The sequence below is a fragment of the Heterodontus francisci genome, chromosome 3, assembly GCF_036365525.1.
Source record: "Heterodontus francisci isolate sHetFra1 chromosome 3, sHetFra1.hap1, whole genome shotgun sequence".
NCBI lineage: Eukaryota > Metazoa > Chordata > Chondrichthyes > Heterodontiformes > Heterodontidae > Heterodontus > Heterodontus francisci.
In genome coordinates this window covers 136,798,803-136,814,548 of record NC_090373.1, presented here as the reverse complement: position 1 = coordinate 136,814,548, position 15,746 = coordinate 136,798,803, and the positions used below count along the sequence as shown (strand labels likewise).

General features: G+C 40.4%; 1 protein-coding gene across 3 annotated transcripts in view; it reads right to left on the bottom strand.

Moving 5' to 3' along the window:
• Window positions 1-15,746, bottom strand: part of hbs1l (HBS1-like translational GTPase) — a 204,926-nt gene that overhangs the window by 136,016 nt on the left and 53,164 nt on the right. Inside the window, exon 5 of one of the 3 annotated variants that reach the window (XM_068026242.1) lies at window positions 405-3,823. The exons of the other annotated variants lie outside the window; for them this stretch is intronic. Coding sequence (XP_067882343.1) covers window positions 2,292-3,823 — 1,532 coding nt within the window. The 3' untranslated portion in view covers window positions 405-2,291. Of the gene's footprint in view, window positions 1-404; window positions 3,824-15,746 lie in introns of those variants that run through there. 3 annotated transcript variants of the gene reach the window in all.

Here is a 15,746-nt window from a genome sequence, read left to right as displayed (position 1 = left end):
CGAATGCACCAATCTTAACTTTTTCTGCCTTATTTAGTGTGTAAAGAATGATTAGGTATCACGCTTCACGCCCTTACATTGATTTCAATGCAGAGACTGTCAGCGAGGTACTGTTACAGCGCAGCATGTGGAGTAGCAGAGTAACTCAGATTACAGCTTCTGAAATTCTACATTTAACTGCACATGTATGTACTCTTGAAGCTGCTGTCCAATTTATTCTATTGCAATAGTGTTAGCCTCACTGATATTCTCAATGCAAAATCTGGGCCACAACTTTTTTTTTTTAAACTGAATTTATTCATGCAGTCCAGAATCCATAAGACTGATTGCAATTGCATTACAACTTCAAAATGACAAAAGGCAAATAAAATCGTAAAATCTAAATTCACTGATTTAACTTTATATAAAAATATATATATACTTGCAAGTAAATTAACTCATTTGAAATGTATACACATTTTAAAATATTGTTTATGAACACTTAGATCAAATCATATAATTTTCCAATTTTTGACAAAGTCTTTTACTTTTTTAAAAAATATCTAACATTAAGTATCAACCATAAAACATGCTAGCGTCAATAACGGTAATACAAACACAGTAAGTTAAAGCCTTGCAACAGATTTTGTATTTCAAGGCTATCTTTACTCTATAACTTTCAGCTCATGAAGTTGCCAATGTATTGGGCATACCATGTAACTTACAACAGCAAATATGAATACACAGCTATCCAATCTTGATCTATTTACAATCAGACTTTTAAAAAAAACTATTTTAAACTGTCAATATGTAAGTTGCAGAATGAGATTCATTTATGGTGCAAAAAGTAGGGGCAGTAAGTGCAGCATGAGTGGAAGGAGCTCATGGAACTTAAGAGCTCAACCTACTTCATCAGTAGTTTCAACATTTTTTGCCAATTCACCAGAGAAGAGAAACAAAGGTTGACCACAATAGTCAACAAGAGGATCAGTCACACTCACTGGAGGTGAAACTGGTCTACGCCAGTAGCATGAAACAGGCAAATGGTGAATCAGCCGCCGATTTTTCACTGCACCCAATCCTACTTCCACTGAAATTCACAGAATGTTAGTTCAAACTCTTTTTGGAGACATGTTTCCTAGTCTCACTGCTGCTTTTCCTTCATTTGAAATTAAAGATCTTGGCAATATTTTCTAAACCAATGGAAAATAAAAACTGCACAGAGAAAAATCAGCTGCCGATTCACTACCAGCCTGTTTCACACTGCTGGCATAGATCAATTTCACCCCTATTATATTATACTCATTTAATAGCATCAGCTATGACAAATCTTCATAACAGATCCATATGGCACAACAATGGAAAAATGCACATTTGTAACACAACCTATAGCACCTCTCTCTCTCTCTGATGAATTGCCCAGCACAAGATGCATGACATTGTTATTTTAGAATTGAAGTTTTGCACAGTAATTAATATAAATTTAAGTGATCTTAAAAATAACTATTCTAGACTCACATACAACACTCAGTGAAAATACTATTCTGCACCATCATCAACTGTGATATAAAGAATGAGCTCAGATATGAAGCAATTTGAAAAACTGGCAGATAAGTACTGAAAAGGCAACCAGTTTTCTCCCATCACCACTACCACCAAAAAAACCATAAGCTGCACCCTTTTAGGCTGTTTTTTTTCTTTAAACGGTTCTTAAAAGTGTTGAATTATAATCTTCTGCAGTTATGTTCTTTACTTGACACAAGGAACAACTACAAAGAACTTTTTTTTTTAAAGTCTATCTCCAGTTTTGGCGATAATAACTGAAAAAATTCTTGAAAATTGGAAAGCTGGTTTTTTGCTATTAGAATTGTACAAAGATTACAAATACACTGAAGCTGTACTTCAGTAAAACCCGTCTTGGAATAATAGAAAAATTAAAAATAAAAATCTAAAAGCTTCATAAAGATTGGTCCAGAGAAATGTAATCTTATTACAGCATCTGAAGAATGAAGATTTACATTTAAATCTATTTTGCTAAAGGTAAAGGTAAACTTCAGCATTATGCCACAATGGATAGTGGCAGTGACTGAATTAATTTGTGTGTGGAAGGTTTGCCAATAGCCTTCAATCTTCTACAAAAGAGATACTACTTTAATTTGCAACAGCCTGAAATAATGCCTGTACTTGTGAATTAATTCAACAATTTCCCTAAAGGTTCAGATGATGCTCCAGTCCAAGGTATTGCTAACCACAAAAAACTTCTTCCTCCAGTGTAAATGCAAAGTGAGGCAGCATTATATTAATCCTATTCTCTAATAAAAAGCTTTCTTCTGACTGGCCTTTATTATATCATCAGGAGAAGGTGTACTGAAGTCAAATGGCTTTATTTCAAACAAAGGGCCCTGATCATCACCCATTGTTTCTGGAACTTGTCTGCTATATAAAAATGTTTTGTGAATATTAAGCAATGTCTTTTTCTTTATAGGGTTCTGAAAACACATGGCAAGAGCAAACCAAGATGGTTCAGTGCAACAATGTTTTGTCCAAGATGTGGTCCTTGTTCGCTTTGAAAGCTTATGATTACGAATACTTGCTTTCCCATTAAATGCTTTGTAATTCACTGGTTTTGTATTTTGAAGAACAGATTTTTTAACAAATGTACTTGCAGGATCATTCTGTGGTTGTGAGGTCTTTTTTTTTGCCAGCACATTTGGATCAGTAGACTGCTGCCCTATGGTTTTTCCTGAAGAATGCTGAATTTCACACGTGACAAAATGAGCATCCTTTGCTTTTGAATTTTCTGGCATTTGTTGAATATTTTCTGTGATTAAATCAAACAGTGACATATTTCCCAGTTCAGAAATGTTCATTGGTTTGGCTGTTAATAATGAGGATAATGGCCCTGTAAACGTATCTGCTGTTTTAGTCTGGCATTCACTGGCTAAATGTGCCAATGATAAAGATGCTAATGGCAATATTACATTGTGTGAAGCTACTGACTGGACCCCAAGAGGAACTGAGAGAGACTCGGAGCTGCTTGAACTATTTTTATGTTCCTCGATAAGATCAGTTAGAGATGGACTTCCATACTGAAAAAAGGACAAACTATTTTTCTCTCTTACTATGTCTATTGGACTGCTTTGGGCAACTGTAACCAGAGTATCATTGAGTCCATTACTTTTCTGCTGGTGTTGGTTCAAATGATCAGCCAGATTCAATGCCCCAAGCGACGATGCTAGGTACTCAGAGTTTTGTGATGGCAGAGGTAAAGAGCTGGATTGACTGTGATTGGTGTCTAATGTTGTAAAAGGCAGTTTTGAGAGGGAAATAGGGGACGGTTGCAAGATTCTTTCAGTTTTATTTGGTGTCAAAGACGACAACTTTGATATGTCTCCTGCAGCCTGTTCAAAATCCATAACTGGAGGCAAATCTGATAAATCACCAAAAGGTAGTAAAGTTGGATTATAAACTTGGTGGTCACTATTTTCACTGGCTTTAATCAGATCTGCAAGATTTATATCTCTTTGTGAACTTACTGTAGGCTGGTCATCCAACAGGCCATTTAATGTCTTCATATTTGTCTGCATCACATTTGGGGTTTCTTTGATCATTTCCAACAATGAAATGCATTGTGCTGAGGTTTCCTCCCCCTCATTTGCACTTTCATTATTAATAGAGTCACAGGCTGCCATGGGAGCAGACACACAACTTAACTCAGACTCGGTCGATAACAGAATACTCAAATCAAAAGTTGAAGAATTATCAGTGTCATCTAATAAGGTTACTGGTAAACATGAATCTGTGTGTTTAGAAGCTATTAATTTTGGTGAATAAAATATGTCTCCTTACCTTACGATAGCCAGAAATGGTCAGAAGATGAACAAGAAACCAAATAGGAATTCAGAAGCCCAATGGCAATTCCCAATTTTGTCAGATTGGAAGAAGACGGGGCCACAAAAGAAGTGAAAGGAAAAAGGCATTTGTTATTAAAAGAATCTTTTCAAAAATATTAAATTCCCAAAACTAAAATCAGAATACAAAAGCAAAATACTGCGGGTGCTGGAAACCTGAAATAAGAGCAGAATGTGCTGGAAATACACATTAGGCCAGGCAGCATCTGAAAAAAGAAACACAAGTAAGGTTTCAGATCAAAAGACCTGATGAAAGATCATCGATCTGAAACACAGGGCTGAATTTTATTAGCTCACTGCTGTTCTTGGCGACGAGCTACAAAAAGTGATCAGCGCATGTGTGAGACGTGCGTGGCGGCTCGTTAACGAGGAGGGGAGCAGACCACCTGCCCTCGATGACGTAGAGGGGGCAGGCACTTCATCCCCGGCAACGGCGTCCTGCGCCACTGCGCAGGCACAGCTTTTAAAGGGCTTCAAGCCCTTACTGGTATCTTTACTTCTAAAGTGAAATGGATGTGACATGGAAATTTATAAATTTAATATAAGATCGAAGGTGTTCTCCCACCACCCCCTACCACCACCCCCCCCCCCCATGACCATACACTTCTTGCCATTTCTCCACTAAAAAAAAGTTTTTCCCATCTCAAACTTCACCTCCCCCAAACTTCATTACCTTTGCCCTTCAAACTCCTTCCCACCATCCCCTCAGCCAATAGAAACAGTTTTCCCTGCTTCCCCCATCGCTCCCCCGCCCTGAAAATTTCACTCTTTCTCCCTCCCCCCCCCACCAGTGTTACGCCTTGAATCTCCGAACGGCTGGAAATTTGGTGTGGTACGGCCATCAGAACAAGGTAGGTGCTTATGCAGTCATTATAATTTATTTCAATATTTAAATTGAGGCTCTGCCGCCGAGTGGCCGGGGTGGGGGGGGGGGGTGCCCCCCCGAGGCCTCGCCACCATAGGTACAATGGGATGGGGGCCTTCCCAGCGCAGAGGGTCGTGGCGGACCTCTGCCGGAAGTATTTTCCCGCACCCCACCCCCACCGCTGGGGGGGGGCTGGTAAAATCCAGCCCATAATCTCTTTCTCTCTCTGCAGATGCTGCTTGACCTGGTCAGCATTTCCAGCACATTCTGTTTTTACTTTAAATTCAGAATATTTTAGTTTTTACATGTAATAATATGTCTCTAATGCAGTTAAAGAAATTGGGACTACTTCCTTGGACTTGAATTGGAAGTACTGACTTCATCCCAATTATAAATCATCTTATCACATTTAGATATGAAAATTTGCTTTTTTTTGTGGTCAGCAGGATGTCACAGAAGCCTAAAGCCATCATTAATTCTCGAAATCAAATTATTGAGAAATTACCATAAGTAGAATATCTTTTGTCTGATATGCTATAAACACTTCCTCACAATAAGAACACAACCAAATGAGACCAGAAAACCTGGGCTGACTGTTGGAGGTTACCTTAGGTGCCTCCAAATGGCCACAAGAGTACTATGAAGTTTAACCAGCTAAAAGCACAGAGCTTATTGTCATACAACACTAGTAAACGTCCTTCGACAATCACTCTACTAGCTGGTTTGCAAGGTTATCTGGACCAAAGTTGTAAGAATCCTAGACCCTGTGATGGATCTATCTTGTCATTATTCATTATTAAACACATGAACAGGAGTAGGCTATTCAGCTCCTCAAGCCTGTTGCGCCTGGCTAATCTGTATCCTAACTCCATCTTCCTGCCTTGGCTCCTTATCCCCTATACCATTAGCTAGCAAACATTTATCAATCTCAAATTTAAAATTATTAATTGAGCTGGCCTCTACTGCTTTTTGTGGGAGGGAGTTCCACACTTCCTCCATCCTTCAAATGAAGTGTTTTCTAACTTCTCTCCTGAATGGCCTGGCTCTGATTTTAAAGTTATGTCCCTTTGTTCAGACTCCTCCTCCAATGGTAAAATTCCTCTCAACTAGCCTATTATTTCCTTTCAAAATCCTAAATTCCTCAATCAAATCACCCCTTAAACTTCTGCATTGCAGGGAATGCAGGTCTAATTTATGTAATTGCTCTTGATAATTTAACCCTTGGAGCCCTGGTAACATTCTGGTTAATCTAACCTGAACTCCTTCCAAAGTCAATATATCCTTTCTAAGGTGTGATGCCCAGAACTGTACACAAGACTCCCAAATGTGATCTAACCAGGGTTTTGTATAGCTATAAAAAAAATTCCCTTTATATTCTAGGCCTTTAGATTTAAAGATAAAGATTTAGATTCCAATAGTCTTTTTGATTACCTTTTTTTTTTAACCTGACATTTGATGATCTGTGTACATGGACTTTTAAAATCTCTTTGGGCCTCCACTGTTCCTAGCTTTTCAACATTTAAAAAATACTTGAATTTATTCTTTTATGGCCCAAAATGGATTATCTGATACTCACCTGTGTCAAAATCCATCTGCCACAGTTTTGCCCATTCATTTAATCTATCAGTGTCTCTTGGCAATTTAAAGCTCCACTTTACTATACCACCAATCTTTGTGATATCGTAAAACTTTGATGAATGTCCCTCAATAGTGTTATCCAAGTCATTAATATAGTGAATAGTTGAGGCTCAGGCATAGAAGGGAGAGGCAGTGGTAATGTCACTAGACTAGTAATCCAAAGCCCAGGCTAATGCCCTGGGGACATGGGCTCGAATCCCACCACAGCAGATGTTGAAATTTGAATTCAATAAATCTGGAATTAAAAGCTGGTCTAATGGTGACCATGAAACCATTGTCGACTAATGCCCTTTATTGATACAAAGTACGCCACAAGTAAATTCAGTCAACAGTTTTCAGAAGTCTGGAATTAGGTCTTTGCCTTTTTTTTAATGCAATAATATATTGCATATATTTTGAAGATTTTTGCAAACCTCAGTAATTTAAGAAATTATTTTCACATTGTATTTGCTTTTGACTTGCATCAAAATGAGGATAGCTCAGTTTTAATTTATGGCACATTTCCTTTAGGGAAGGAAATTTGCTGTCCTTACTTGAACTGGTTTACATGCAACTCCAGACCCACAGCAATGTGGGTGACTCTGCAATGCCCTCTGAAATGGCATAGCAAGCCACTCAGTTCAAGGGCAATTAGGGTTGGGCAATAAATGCTGGCCTAGTCGGTGACTCCCACATCCCACAAACAAACAAAAAAAAATCTTTCTGGGACACAACGGATCATCACTACTACATACCCTTGTTGGTTCAAATATCAGATTACGGAATTTGACTCAGGAGGTTCCAATCTCCCAAAATGGAGCCAATTCAATGCTGATCATCCCTGCTTCCCCCCACCCTCCTGACAATATTCACTATTTGGTCATTAGTTAACTGAGAAGTACAGATATGAGCCCTTGCTAATGTACAGCAAAAATCAGGAACCTAAATTGTAGTTCCAGTGTACAGGATGTTGAGAGTAGTGAGGTCAGGGATAAGGTTACAAGGACGCAAGAGGGCACTGGCAAGCAAGAACCTGGTTTAAAGTGTGTCTACTTCAACGCCAGGAGCATCCGGAATAAGGTGGGTGAGCTTGCAGCATGGGTTGGTACCTGGGATCTCGATGTAGTGGCCATTTCGGAGACATGGGTGGAGCAGGGGCAGGAATGGATGTTGCAGGTTCCGGGATTTAGATGTTTCAGTAAGAACAGAGAAGATGGTAAAAGAGGGGGGGGGGGTGGCATTGTTAATCAAAGAGAGTATTACAGAGACAGAAAGGACGTTTGAGGACTCGTCTACTGAGGTAGTATGGGCCGAGGTTAGAAACAGGAGAGGTGAGGTCACCCTGTTGGGAGTCTTTTATAGACCTCCAAATAGTTCCAGAGATGTAGAGGAAAGGATAGCGAAGATGATTCTCGACAGGGGCGAGAGTAACAGGGTAGTTGTTATGGGGGACTTTAACTTTCCAAATATCGACTGGAAATACTATCGTTCGAGTACTTTAGATGGGTCAGTTTTTGTCCAGTGTGTGCAGGAGGGTTTTCTGACACAGTATGTAGACAGGCCAACCAGGGGCGATGCCACATTGGATTTGGTACTGGGTAATGAACCCGGCCAGGTGTTAGATTTAGATGTAGGTGAGCACTTTGGTGATAGTGATCACAATTCGGTTAGGTTTACCTTAGCGATGGGCAGGGACAGGTATATACTGCAGGGCAAGAATTATAGCTGGGGGAAAGGAAATTATGATGCGATTAGGCAAGATTTAGGCTGCGTAGGATGGGGAAGGAAACTGCAGGGGATGGGAACAATCGAAATGTGGAGCTTATTCAAACAGCAGCTACTGCGTGTCCTTGATAAGTATGTACCTGTCAGGCAGGGAGGAGGTTGTCGAGCGAGGGAGCCGTGGTTTACTAAAGAAGTTGAAGCGCTTGTCAAGAGGAAGAAGGCGGCTTATGTTAGGATGAGACGTGAAGGCTCAGTTAGGGCGCTTGAGAGTTACAAGCTAGCCAGGAAGGATCTAAAGGGAGAGCTAAGAAGAGCAAGGAGAGGACACGAGAAGTCATTGGCAGATAGGATCAGGGAAAACCCTAAGGCTTTCTATAGGTATATCAGGAATAAAAGAATGACTAGAGTTAGATTAGGGCCAATCAAGGATAGTAGTGGGAAGTTGTGTGTGGAATCAGAGGAGGTAGGGGGAGTGTTAAATGAATATTTTGCGTCAGTATTTACAGTAGAGAAAGAAAATGTTGTCGAGGAGAATACTGAGATTCAGGCTACTAGGCTAGATGGGATTGAGGTTCACAAGGAGGAGGTGTTATCAATTTTGGAAAGTGTGAAAATCGATAAGTCCCCTGGGCCAGATGGGATTTATCCTAGGATTCTCTGGGAAGCTAGGGAGGAGATTGCAGAGCCTTTGTCCTTGATCTTTATGTCGTCATTGTCGACAGGAATAGTGCCGGAAGACTGGAGGATAGCAAATGTTGTCCCCTTGTTCAAGAAGGGGAGTAGAGACAGCCCTGGTAATTATAGACCTGTGAGCCTTACTTCGGTTGTGGGGAAAATGTTGGAAAAGGTTATAAGAGACAGGATTTATAATCATCTTGAAAAGAATAAGTTCATTAGCGATAGTCAGCACGGTTTTGTGACGGGTAGGTCGTGCCTCACAAACCTTATTGAGTTTTTCGAGAAGGTGACCAAACAGGTGGATGAGGGTAAAGCAGTGGATGTGGTGTATATGGATTTCAGTAAGGCATTTGATAAGGTTCCCCATGGTAGGCTATTGCAGAAAATACGGAAGTATGGGATTGAAGGTGATTTAGAGCTTTGGATCAGAAATTGGCTAGCTGAAAGAAGACAGAGGGTGGTGGTTGATGGCAAATGTTTATCCTGGAGTTTAGTTACTAGTGGTGTACCGCAAGGGTCTGTTTTGGGGCCACTGCTGTTTGTCATTTTTATAAATGACCTGGAAGAGGGTGTAGAAGGGTGGGTTAGTAAATTTGCAGATGACACTAAGGTCGGTGGAGTTGTGGATAGTGCCGAGGGATGTTGTAGGGTACAGAGGGACATAGATAGGCTGCAGAGCTGGGCTGAGAGATGGCAAATGGAGTTTAATGCGGAAAAGTGCGAGGTGATTCACTTTGGAAGGAGTAACAGGAATGCAGAGTACTGGGCTAATGGGAAGATTCTTGGTAGTGTAGATGAACAGAGAGATCTTGGTGTCCAGGTGCATAAATCCCTGAAGGTTGCTACCCAGGTTAATAGGGCTGTTAAGAAGGCATATGGTGTGTTAGCTTTTATTAGTAGGGGGATCGAGTTTCGGAGCCACGATGTCATGCTGCAGCTGTGCAAAACTCTGGTGAGACCGCACCTGGAGTATTGCGTGCAGTTCTGGTCACCGCATTATAGGAAGGATGTGGAAGCTATGGAAAGGGTGCAGAGGAGATTTACTAGGATGTTGCCTGGTATGGAGGGAAGGTCTTACGAGGAAAGGCTGAGGGACTTGAGGTTGTTTTCGTTGGAGAGAAGGAGGAGGAGAGGTGACTTAATAGAGACATATAAGATAATCAGAGGGTTAGATAGGGTGGATAGTGAGAGTCTTTTTCCTCGGATGGTGATGGCAAACACGAGGGGACATAGCTTTAAGTTGAGGGGTGATAGATATAGGACAGATGTGAGAGGTAGTTTCTTTACTCAGAGAGTAGTAAGGGCGTGGAACGCCCTGCCTGCAACGGTAGTAGACTCGCCAACTTTAAGGGCATTTAAGTGGTCATTGGATAGACATATGGATGAAAATGGAATAGTGTAGGTCAGATGGTTTCACAGGTCGGCGCAACATAGAGGGCTGAAGGGCCTGTACTGCGCTGTAATGTTCTAATTCTAAAAAAAAAATTCCTGAGCAGCATGGTGTGCAGCACAACTCCCAATAAAATGTATGTGTGCACTGCCATCATCTTCCTGACCATAGAATGGGCCAACATCAAGCCCCAGTGGTGCCACCAGCTGGAGGTACAAAGCTTCAACAAGAACTCTTTACAACCCAATCAAGATAGGCACCAAACGGTGGATATCTGATTTTTATTTTTTATCCACCCAGTGACCAGTTAATGGCTTCTATCTGTGGAACAAACATCACTGTTCCTCAGCATGCACCTTCCTTTCGCAAGAAAGTTACGTTCAACTGTATAAGACACTAGTTCGGCCTCAGCTGGAGTAGTGCGTCCAATTTTGGGCGCCGCACTTTAGGAAAGACGTGAGGGCATTGGAGGAGTACAGAAAAGATTCACGAGAATGGTTCCAGGAATGAGGAATTTCAGTTACGAAGACAGATTGGAGAAGTTAGGACTGTTTTCCTTGGAGAAGACAAGGCTGAGAAGTGATTTGATAAAGGTACTCAAAATCATAAGAGGTCTGACAGAGTATATAGAGAGAACTGTTTCCACTTGTGAAAGGATCAAGAACGAGAGGGCACAGATTTCAAGTATTTGGTAAGAGAAGCAAAAGTGACATGGGGAAAAGCTTTTTCATGCAGCGAGTGGTTAAGGTCTGGAATGCGCTGCCTGACAATGTTGGTGGAGGAAGGTTCAATTGAAGCATTCAAAGGAGAATTAGACAGTTATATGAAAAGGAAGAATGTGCAGGGTTATGGGGAGAAGGCAGGGGAATGGAACTGAGGGAGTTGCTCTTGCAGAGAACCGGTGCAGAAACGATGGGCCGAATGGCCTCATTCTGCACTGTAACAAGTCTGTGATTCTGTGAAGGTGAAAGGACCAATACACAACCCGACGCTATGATGCTCTGCATGACTAAGTCAAATACCACATACAGGCTTACTCATCATCAACTGTTTAATTCTAACGCTGTATACCAGCGGCATTGAAAAGAGGTGTCTGCCACAAGCATGATTTCTTCTGTCCCTAAGTGCCAGGTTGCTTCCACCCGACAATGTTAATTTTCAAATGAAAATCAACAGTCATCCAGTATTCTATATGTAAAAAAAGTATATTATATGGTACCTAATGACATGCAAGGCACTACTAGCTGTTATAATGATGAGATTTAAAGGAAAACCAAAATAGCTTCATTTTAAGAGATAAATTGGAAAATACATGACTGTGTTCAATTTTAACCAAAAAACTCAACATTTGTAGCCAACATTTGAAGCGTGGTTGAGAAATTTGTTGATCCACAGTTAAGGCTCAGCTTCAACAGGCCTACTGTACACTGCGAACACTGCACAGTGGGCTGGGGAATGGAAGGGTGGGGATGAGTCAAACCTTACTGTCTGATTATTGAGTTTTTATGTCCAGCAGTGGAAATAATGGGAACAGATTTCTGAAACCAGAAAACATTGTGCAAATTATTTTGTTTTGAACGATCTGACTATGCACTTGCCTGTATTTTTCAAACAAACAGTTCAAGGTAAGGCTGGGATCAGAATCTTAACTTGTTTTGTTTGTAATTTTTTCTTACAGAAACCATCAGTAAGACCTCAAATTTCCATTGCTCTTTTAACTAACTGCCTGGCATTATATAATCTTAACTTGTGTATAGCCATTATTTAGGCAGCACTTATTGTGACAAAAGCTGAAAGTACATGGGATCATGTGAATGATACTATGCCAAAAGTAATGCTCTGGGAAGAAGAAATAAGGCAAGCCCAAGATCTTTGCGAGAGGAGGCCTGTGTAAGGAAGTAGCTGGAAGCATTGGAAAATGGATAAAGTTTGTACATTCTTTTCAGAGCTAATGATGTTGTGCATGTTTAAACAAACATTTTATTTTAGAGTTCTCGGTGGATATGGAAGGGAATTTCAAACATCACAGAGAAATTTGAGAAATAATGAACAAATGTTTTCTTTGATGATTAAATTTGAACTAATCACCAAAAAACAATCAGCCCGCATACTTCACATTCCAAGGACAGAACACAGAATCAAAATGTTTAAGTTAGATAGAACAGAGATTAGTAGTTAGGATGGATGTAAAGGAGGTGTAAGTGGAAAAAATAAATAGGTGGAAAATAAAACAAGGTCCCCACTAAATTTCATAAGAAACATTTGATCAGAAGAACATAGGAATTGCTAGAGGGAAAAAGAGCAAGTTTCATCTAGTTTCCCTTCCACCATTCTGGTTACGTGATACAAGAGTTGTCGACTAATCATAACAATCTATCAATTAGTCTAGAACAGAATCAGAATGACATGAGGAAAAAAACCTCGTGGAAGAGAGCTTTGGGATCCAGAGGTCAAAAGTCCCTATTTTCCAGCTAAACATGCAATTTACTTTTGAATTTGCCAATACTAACAATTTCTGCCATCTCCCTCGTGAGCCTTTTCAACTGATTGGCCATTCACTGAAATATTATTACCCCCTCGTTCTAGCATAGACCATGTCCTCTGGTTCCTTTGCTCTGCACAAGGTAAAAAAGCTTGCTATATTATCTAGACCCTTTAGAATCTTAAAAACTGCAATCATACCGCCTTTCAACCTGCTCTGCTCCAGCGAAAACCTGCCCAACTTGCGTATTTGTTTCTTAAATTTCAATTTCTCCATCCCCTCAATCATTCTGATTGCTCTCTTCGGTCTACTCCATCGAATACCAGTTCTATCTTTATGAAATATTTTATGACTCATTTTTAAGGCTTCAACCACTTAGTTTTTTTAAATAATGTGAAGGAAAAAAAGTCGATTGCACAGATGTTCACACAATGCTTTGATACTCCATTATTTTAAGATTAAAAACTCCTTTTCATTTGGTTTACATAGATTTGAACTGCAAATATTGCTTCTCACTTCCCAAAAAACCCACAATTTCTTTCTATCCTACATTTCAATTAAGTAATCCTTCTATAATCATTCTGCCTTTTGCATACTCACATATTTAGAGAACGAATACTGCAGTCCACATGCATAACATATTTCTGTGCAATTAATGTTAGAACCATAGAAAGATTATGGCACAGAAGGAGGCCATTCAGCCCATCGTGTCTGCACCAGCTGAAAAAACTATTCGCCCAATCTAATCCCACCTTCCAGCACCTGGTCTGTAGCCTTGCAGGTTAAAGCAATTCAGGTGCATGTCCAGGTTCCTTGTTCTCTCTCATTTTCACCAAACTTTTCATTCATTTGCCCTGACAGTTTTGAACTTTTTTTTTAAATCTGAAAATGTCCCAGAAATTAAAATGCAGTTCTACTCATTTTGATGCAAGTCAAAAGCAAAATACAATGTGAAAATAATTTATTACTGAGGTTGACAAAAATATTTAAAATATATGCAATATTTTATTGCATTTTTAAAAAAGAGGCAAAGACCTCATTCTAGACTTCTGAAACTGTTGACTGCATTTACTTGTGGAGTACTTTGTATCGATGCATACTAAGGAAAAGCTATCTGACAAAATATCAGTAGAAGCAGAGTAGAGACAATGGAAAGGTTGGCTATGCTTAGGGTAGATGTCACCTGATCCAGATGGCTTGGACCTCAGTTTGCTAAAGGAAGTAGGATTGGAGATGGCAGAAGGGCTTGCCATAATCGTCCAATCTTCCCTAGATATGGGGGAGGTGCCAGAGGAATAAAATTCAAATATGACATCCTTATTCAAGAAAGGGTGTAAGGACAGTCCTAGCTACTACAGGCCAGTTAGTTTAACATCAGTGGTGGGAAAGGTTTTGGAAACAATAATTAGGGGGAAAAAATCAACAGGCACTTGGAGAGGTTCGAGTCAATTAAGGATAGCCAGCATTTGTAAAAGGCAGATCATGCTTGGCTGATCTAACAATTTTTTGATGAAGTAACAGAGAAGGTTTTGAAGGGAATGTGATGCTGTTGTCTATATGGATTTTAAGAAAGTATTTGACAAAGTACCATATAAAAGGCTAGTTAACAAAATTGATGCTCATGGAATAGTGTCTAATTGGTGTAAGGACAGAAAACAGTAGGTCGTAGTAAATGCTTGCTTTCAGACTGGAGAATGGTAGGCTGTGGTGGTCGCCAAGGGTCAATGCTCAAACCACTTTTTTTTTTGCAATATTTAAATGACTTAGATCTTGGAATGCAGAGTAGAATTTCAAAATTTGCTGATTAACTGGATAGTCTTGGTGCAAAAGGCTGATAAGGGGGCGGAGTTTTTAAAGTGCATCCAGGAGAGCTTTTTGAGCCAGCACGTAGAAAGTCCTATGAGAAGGGGCAGCACAGGACCTAATCCTAGGGAATGAAGCCAGACAAGTAATGGAAGGGTCAGTGGGGGAGCATTTTGGGGATAGTGCCCATAATTCTAAGATTTAAGGTAATTATGGAAAAGGACAAAAATGGACCGGAAATAAAGGTACTGAACTGGGGGAAGGCCAATTTCAATATGTTAAAACAGGATCTGGCCAAAGTGGACTGGGAGCAGCTACTTGTAGGAAAATCTACATTAGACCAGTGAGAGTGATTCAAAAAGACATAGTGAGACTTCAGGGCCAACATGCTCCCGTAAAGGTGAAGGGCAGGACCAACAAGTCCAGGGAACTCTGGACGTCAACGGATATAGAGGATTGGATAACGAAAAAAAGGAGGCTTATGGCAGATTCAGAGGGCTGAAAACAGCGGAGGCCCGAGAGGAGTATAGAAAGTGTAGAGGGGTACATAAAAAAGTAATTAGGAGAGCAAAGAGGGGGCATGAAAAAAGACTGGCGGACAAGATAAAGGAAAATCCCAAGGTGTTTTATAAGTACATTAAGAGCAAGAGGATAACCAGGGAAAGAGTAGGGCCCATTAGGGACCAAAGCGGCAATGTGTGTGGAGAGCCAAAGGACTTAGGTGAAGTTTTGAATGATTACTTTTCATCCGTGTTCACTATGGAGAAGGACGATGTAGATGTAGAGATCAGGAAGGGGGATTATGATATACTCGAACAAATTAGCATTGAAAGGGGGGAGGTATTAGTGGTTTTAGCGGGCTTAAAAGTAGATAAATCCCCAGGCCCAGATGAGGTGTATCCCAGGCTGCTATGTGAGGCAAGGGAGGAGATTGCAGGGGCTCTGACACAAATTTTCAAATCCTCTCTGGCCACAGCAGAGGTGCCAGAGGACTGGAGGACAGCAAATGTGGTACCATTATTCAAGAAGGATAGCAGGGATAAACCAGGTAATTACAGGCCACTGAGTCTAACATCAGTAGTAAGGAAACTGCTGGAAAAAATTCTGAGGGACAGGATTAGTCCCCACTTGGAGAGGCAGGGATTAATCAAGGCTGGTCAGCATGGCTTTGTCAGGGAGAGAACATGTCTAACAAATTTGATTGAATTTTGAGAGGTGGTGACTAGATGTGTAGATGAGGGTAAAGCAGTTGATGTAGTCTACATGGACTTCAGTAAGGCTTTTGATAAGGTCCTG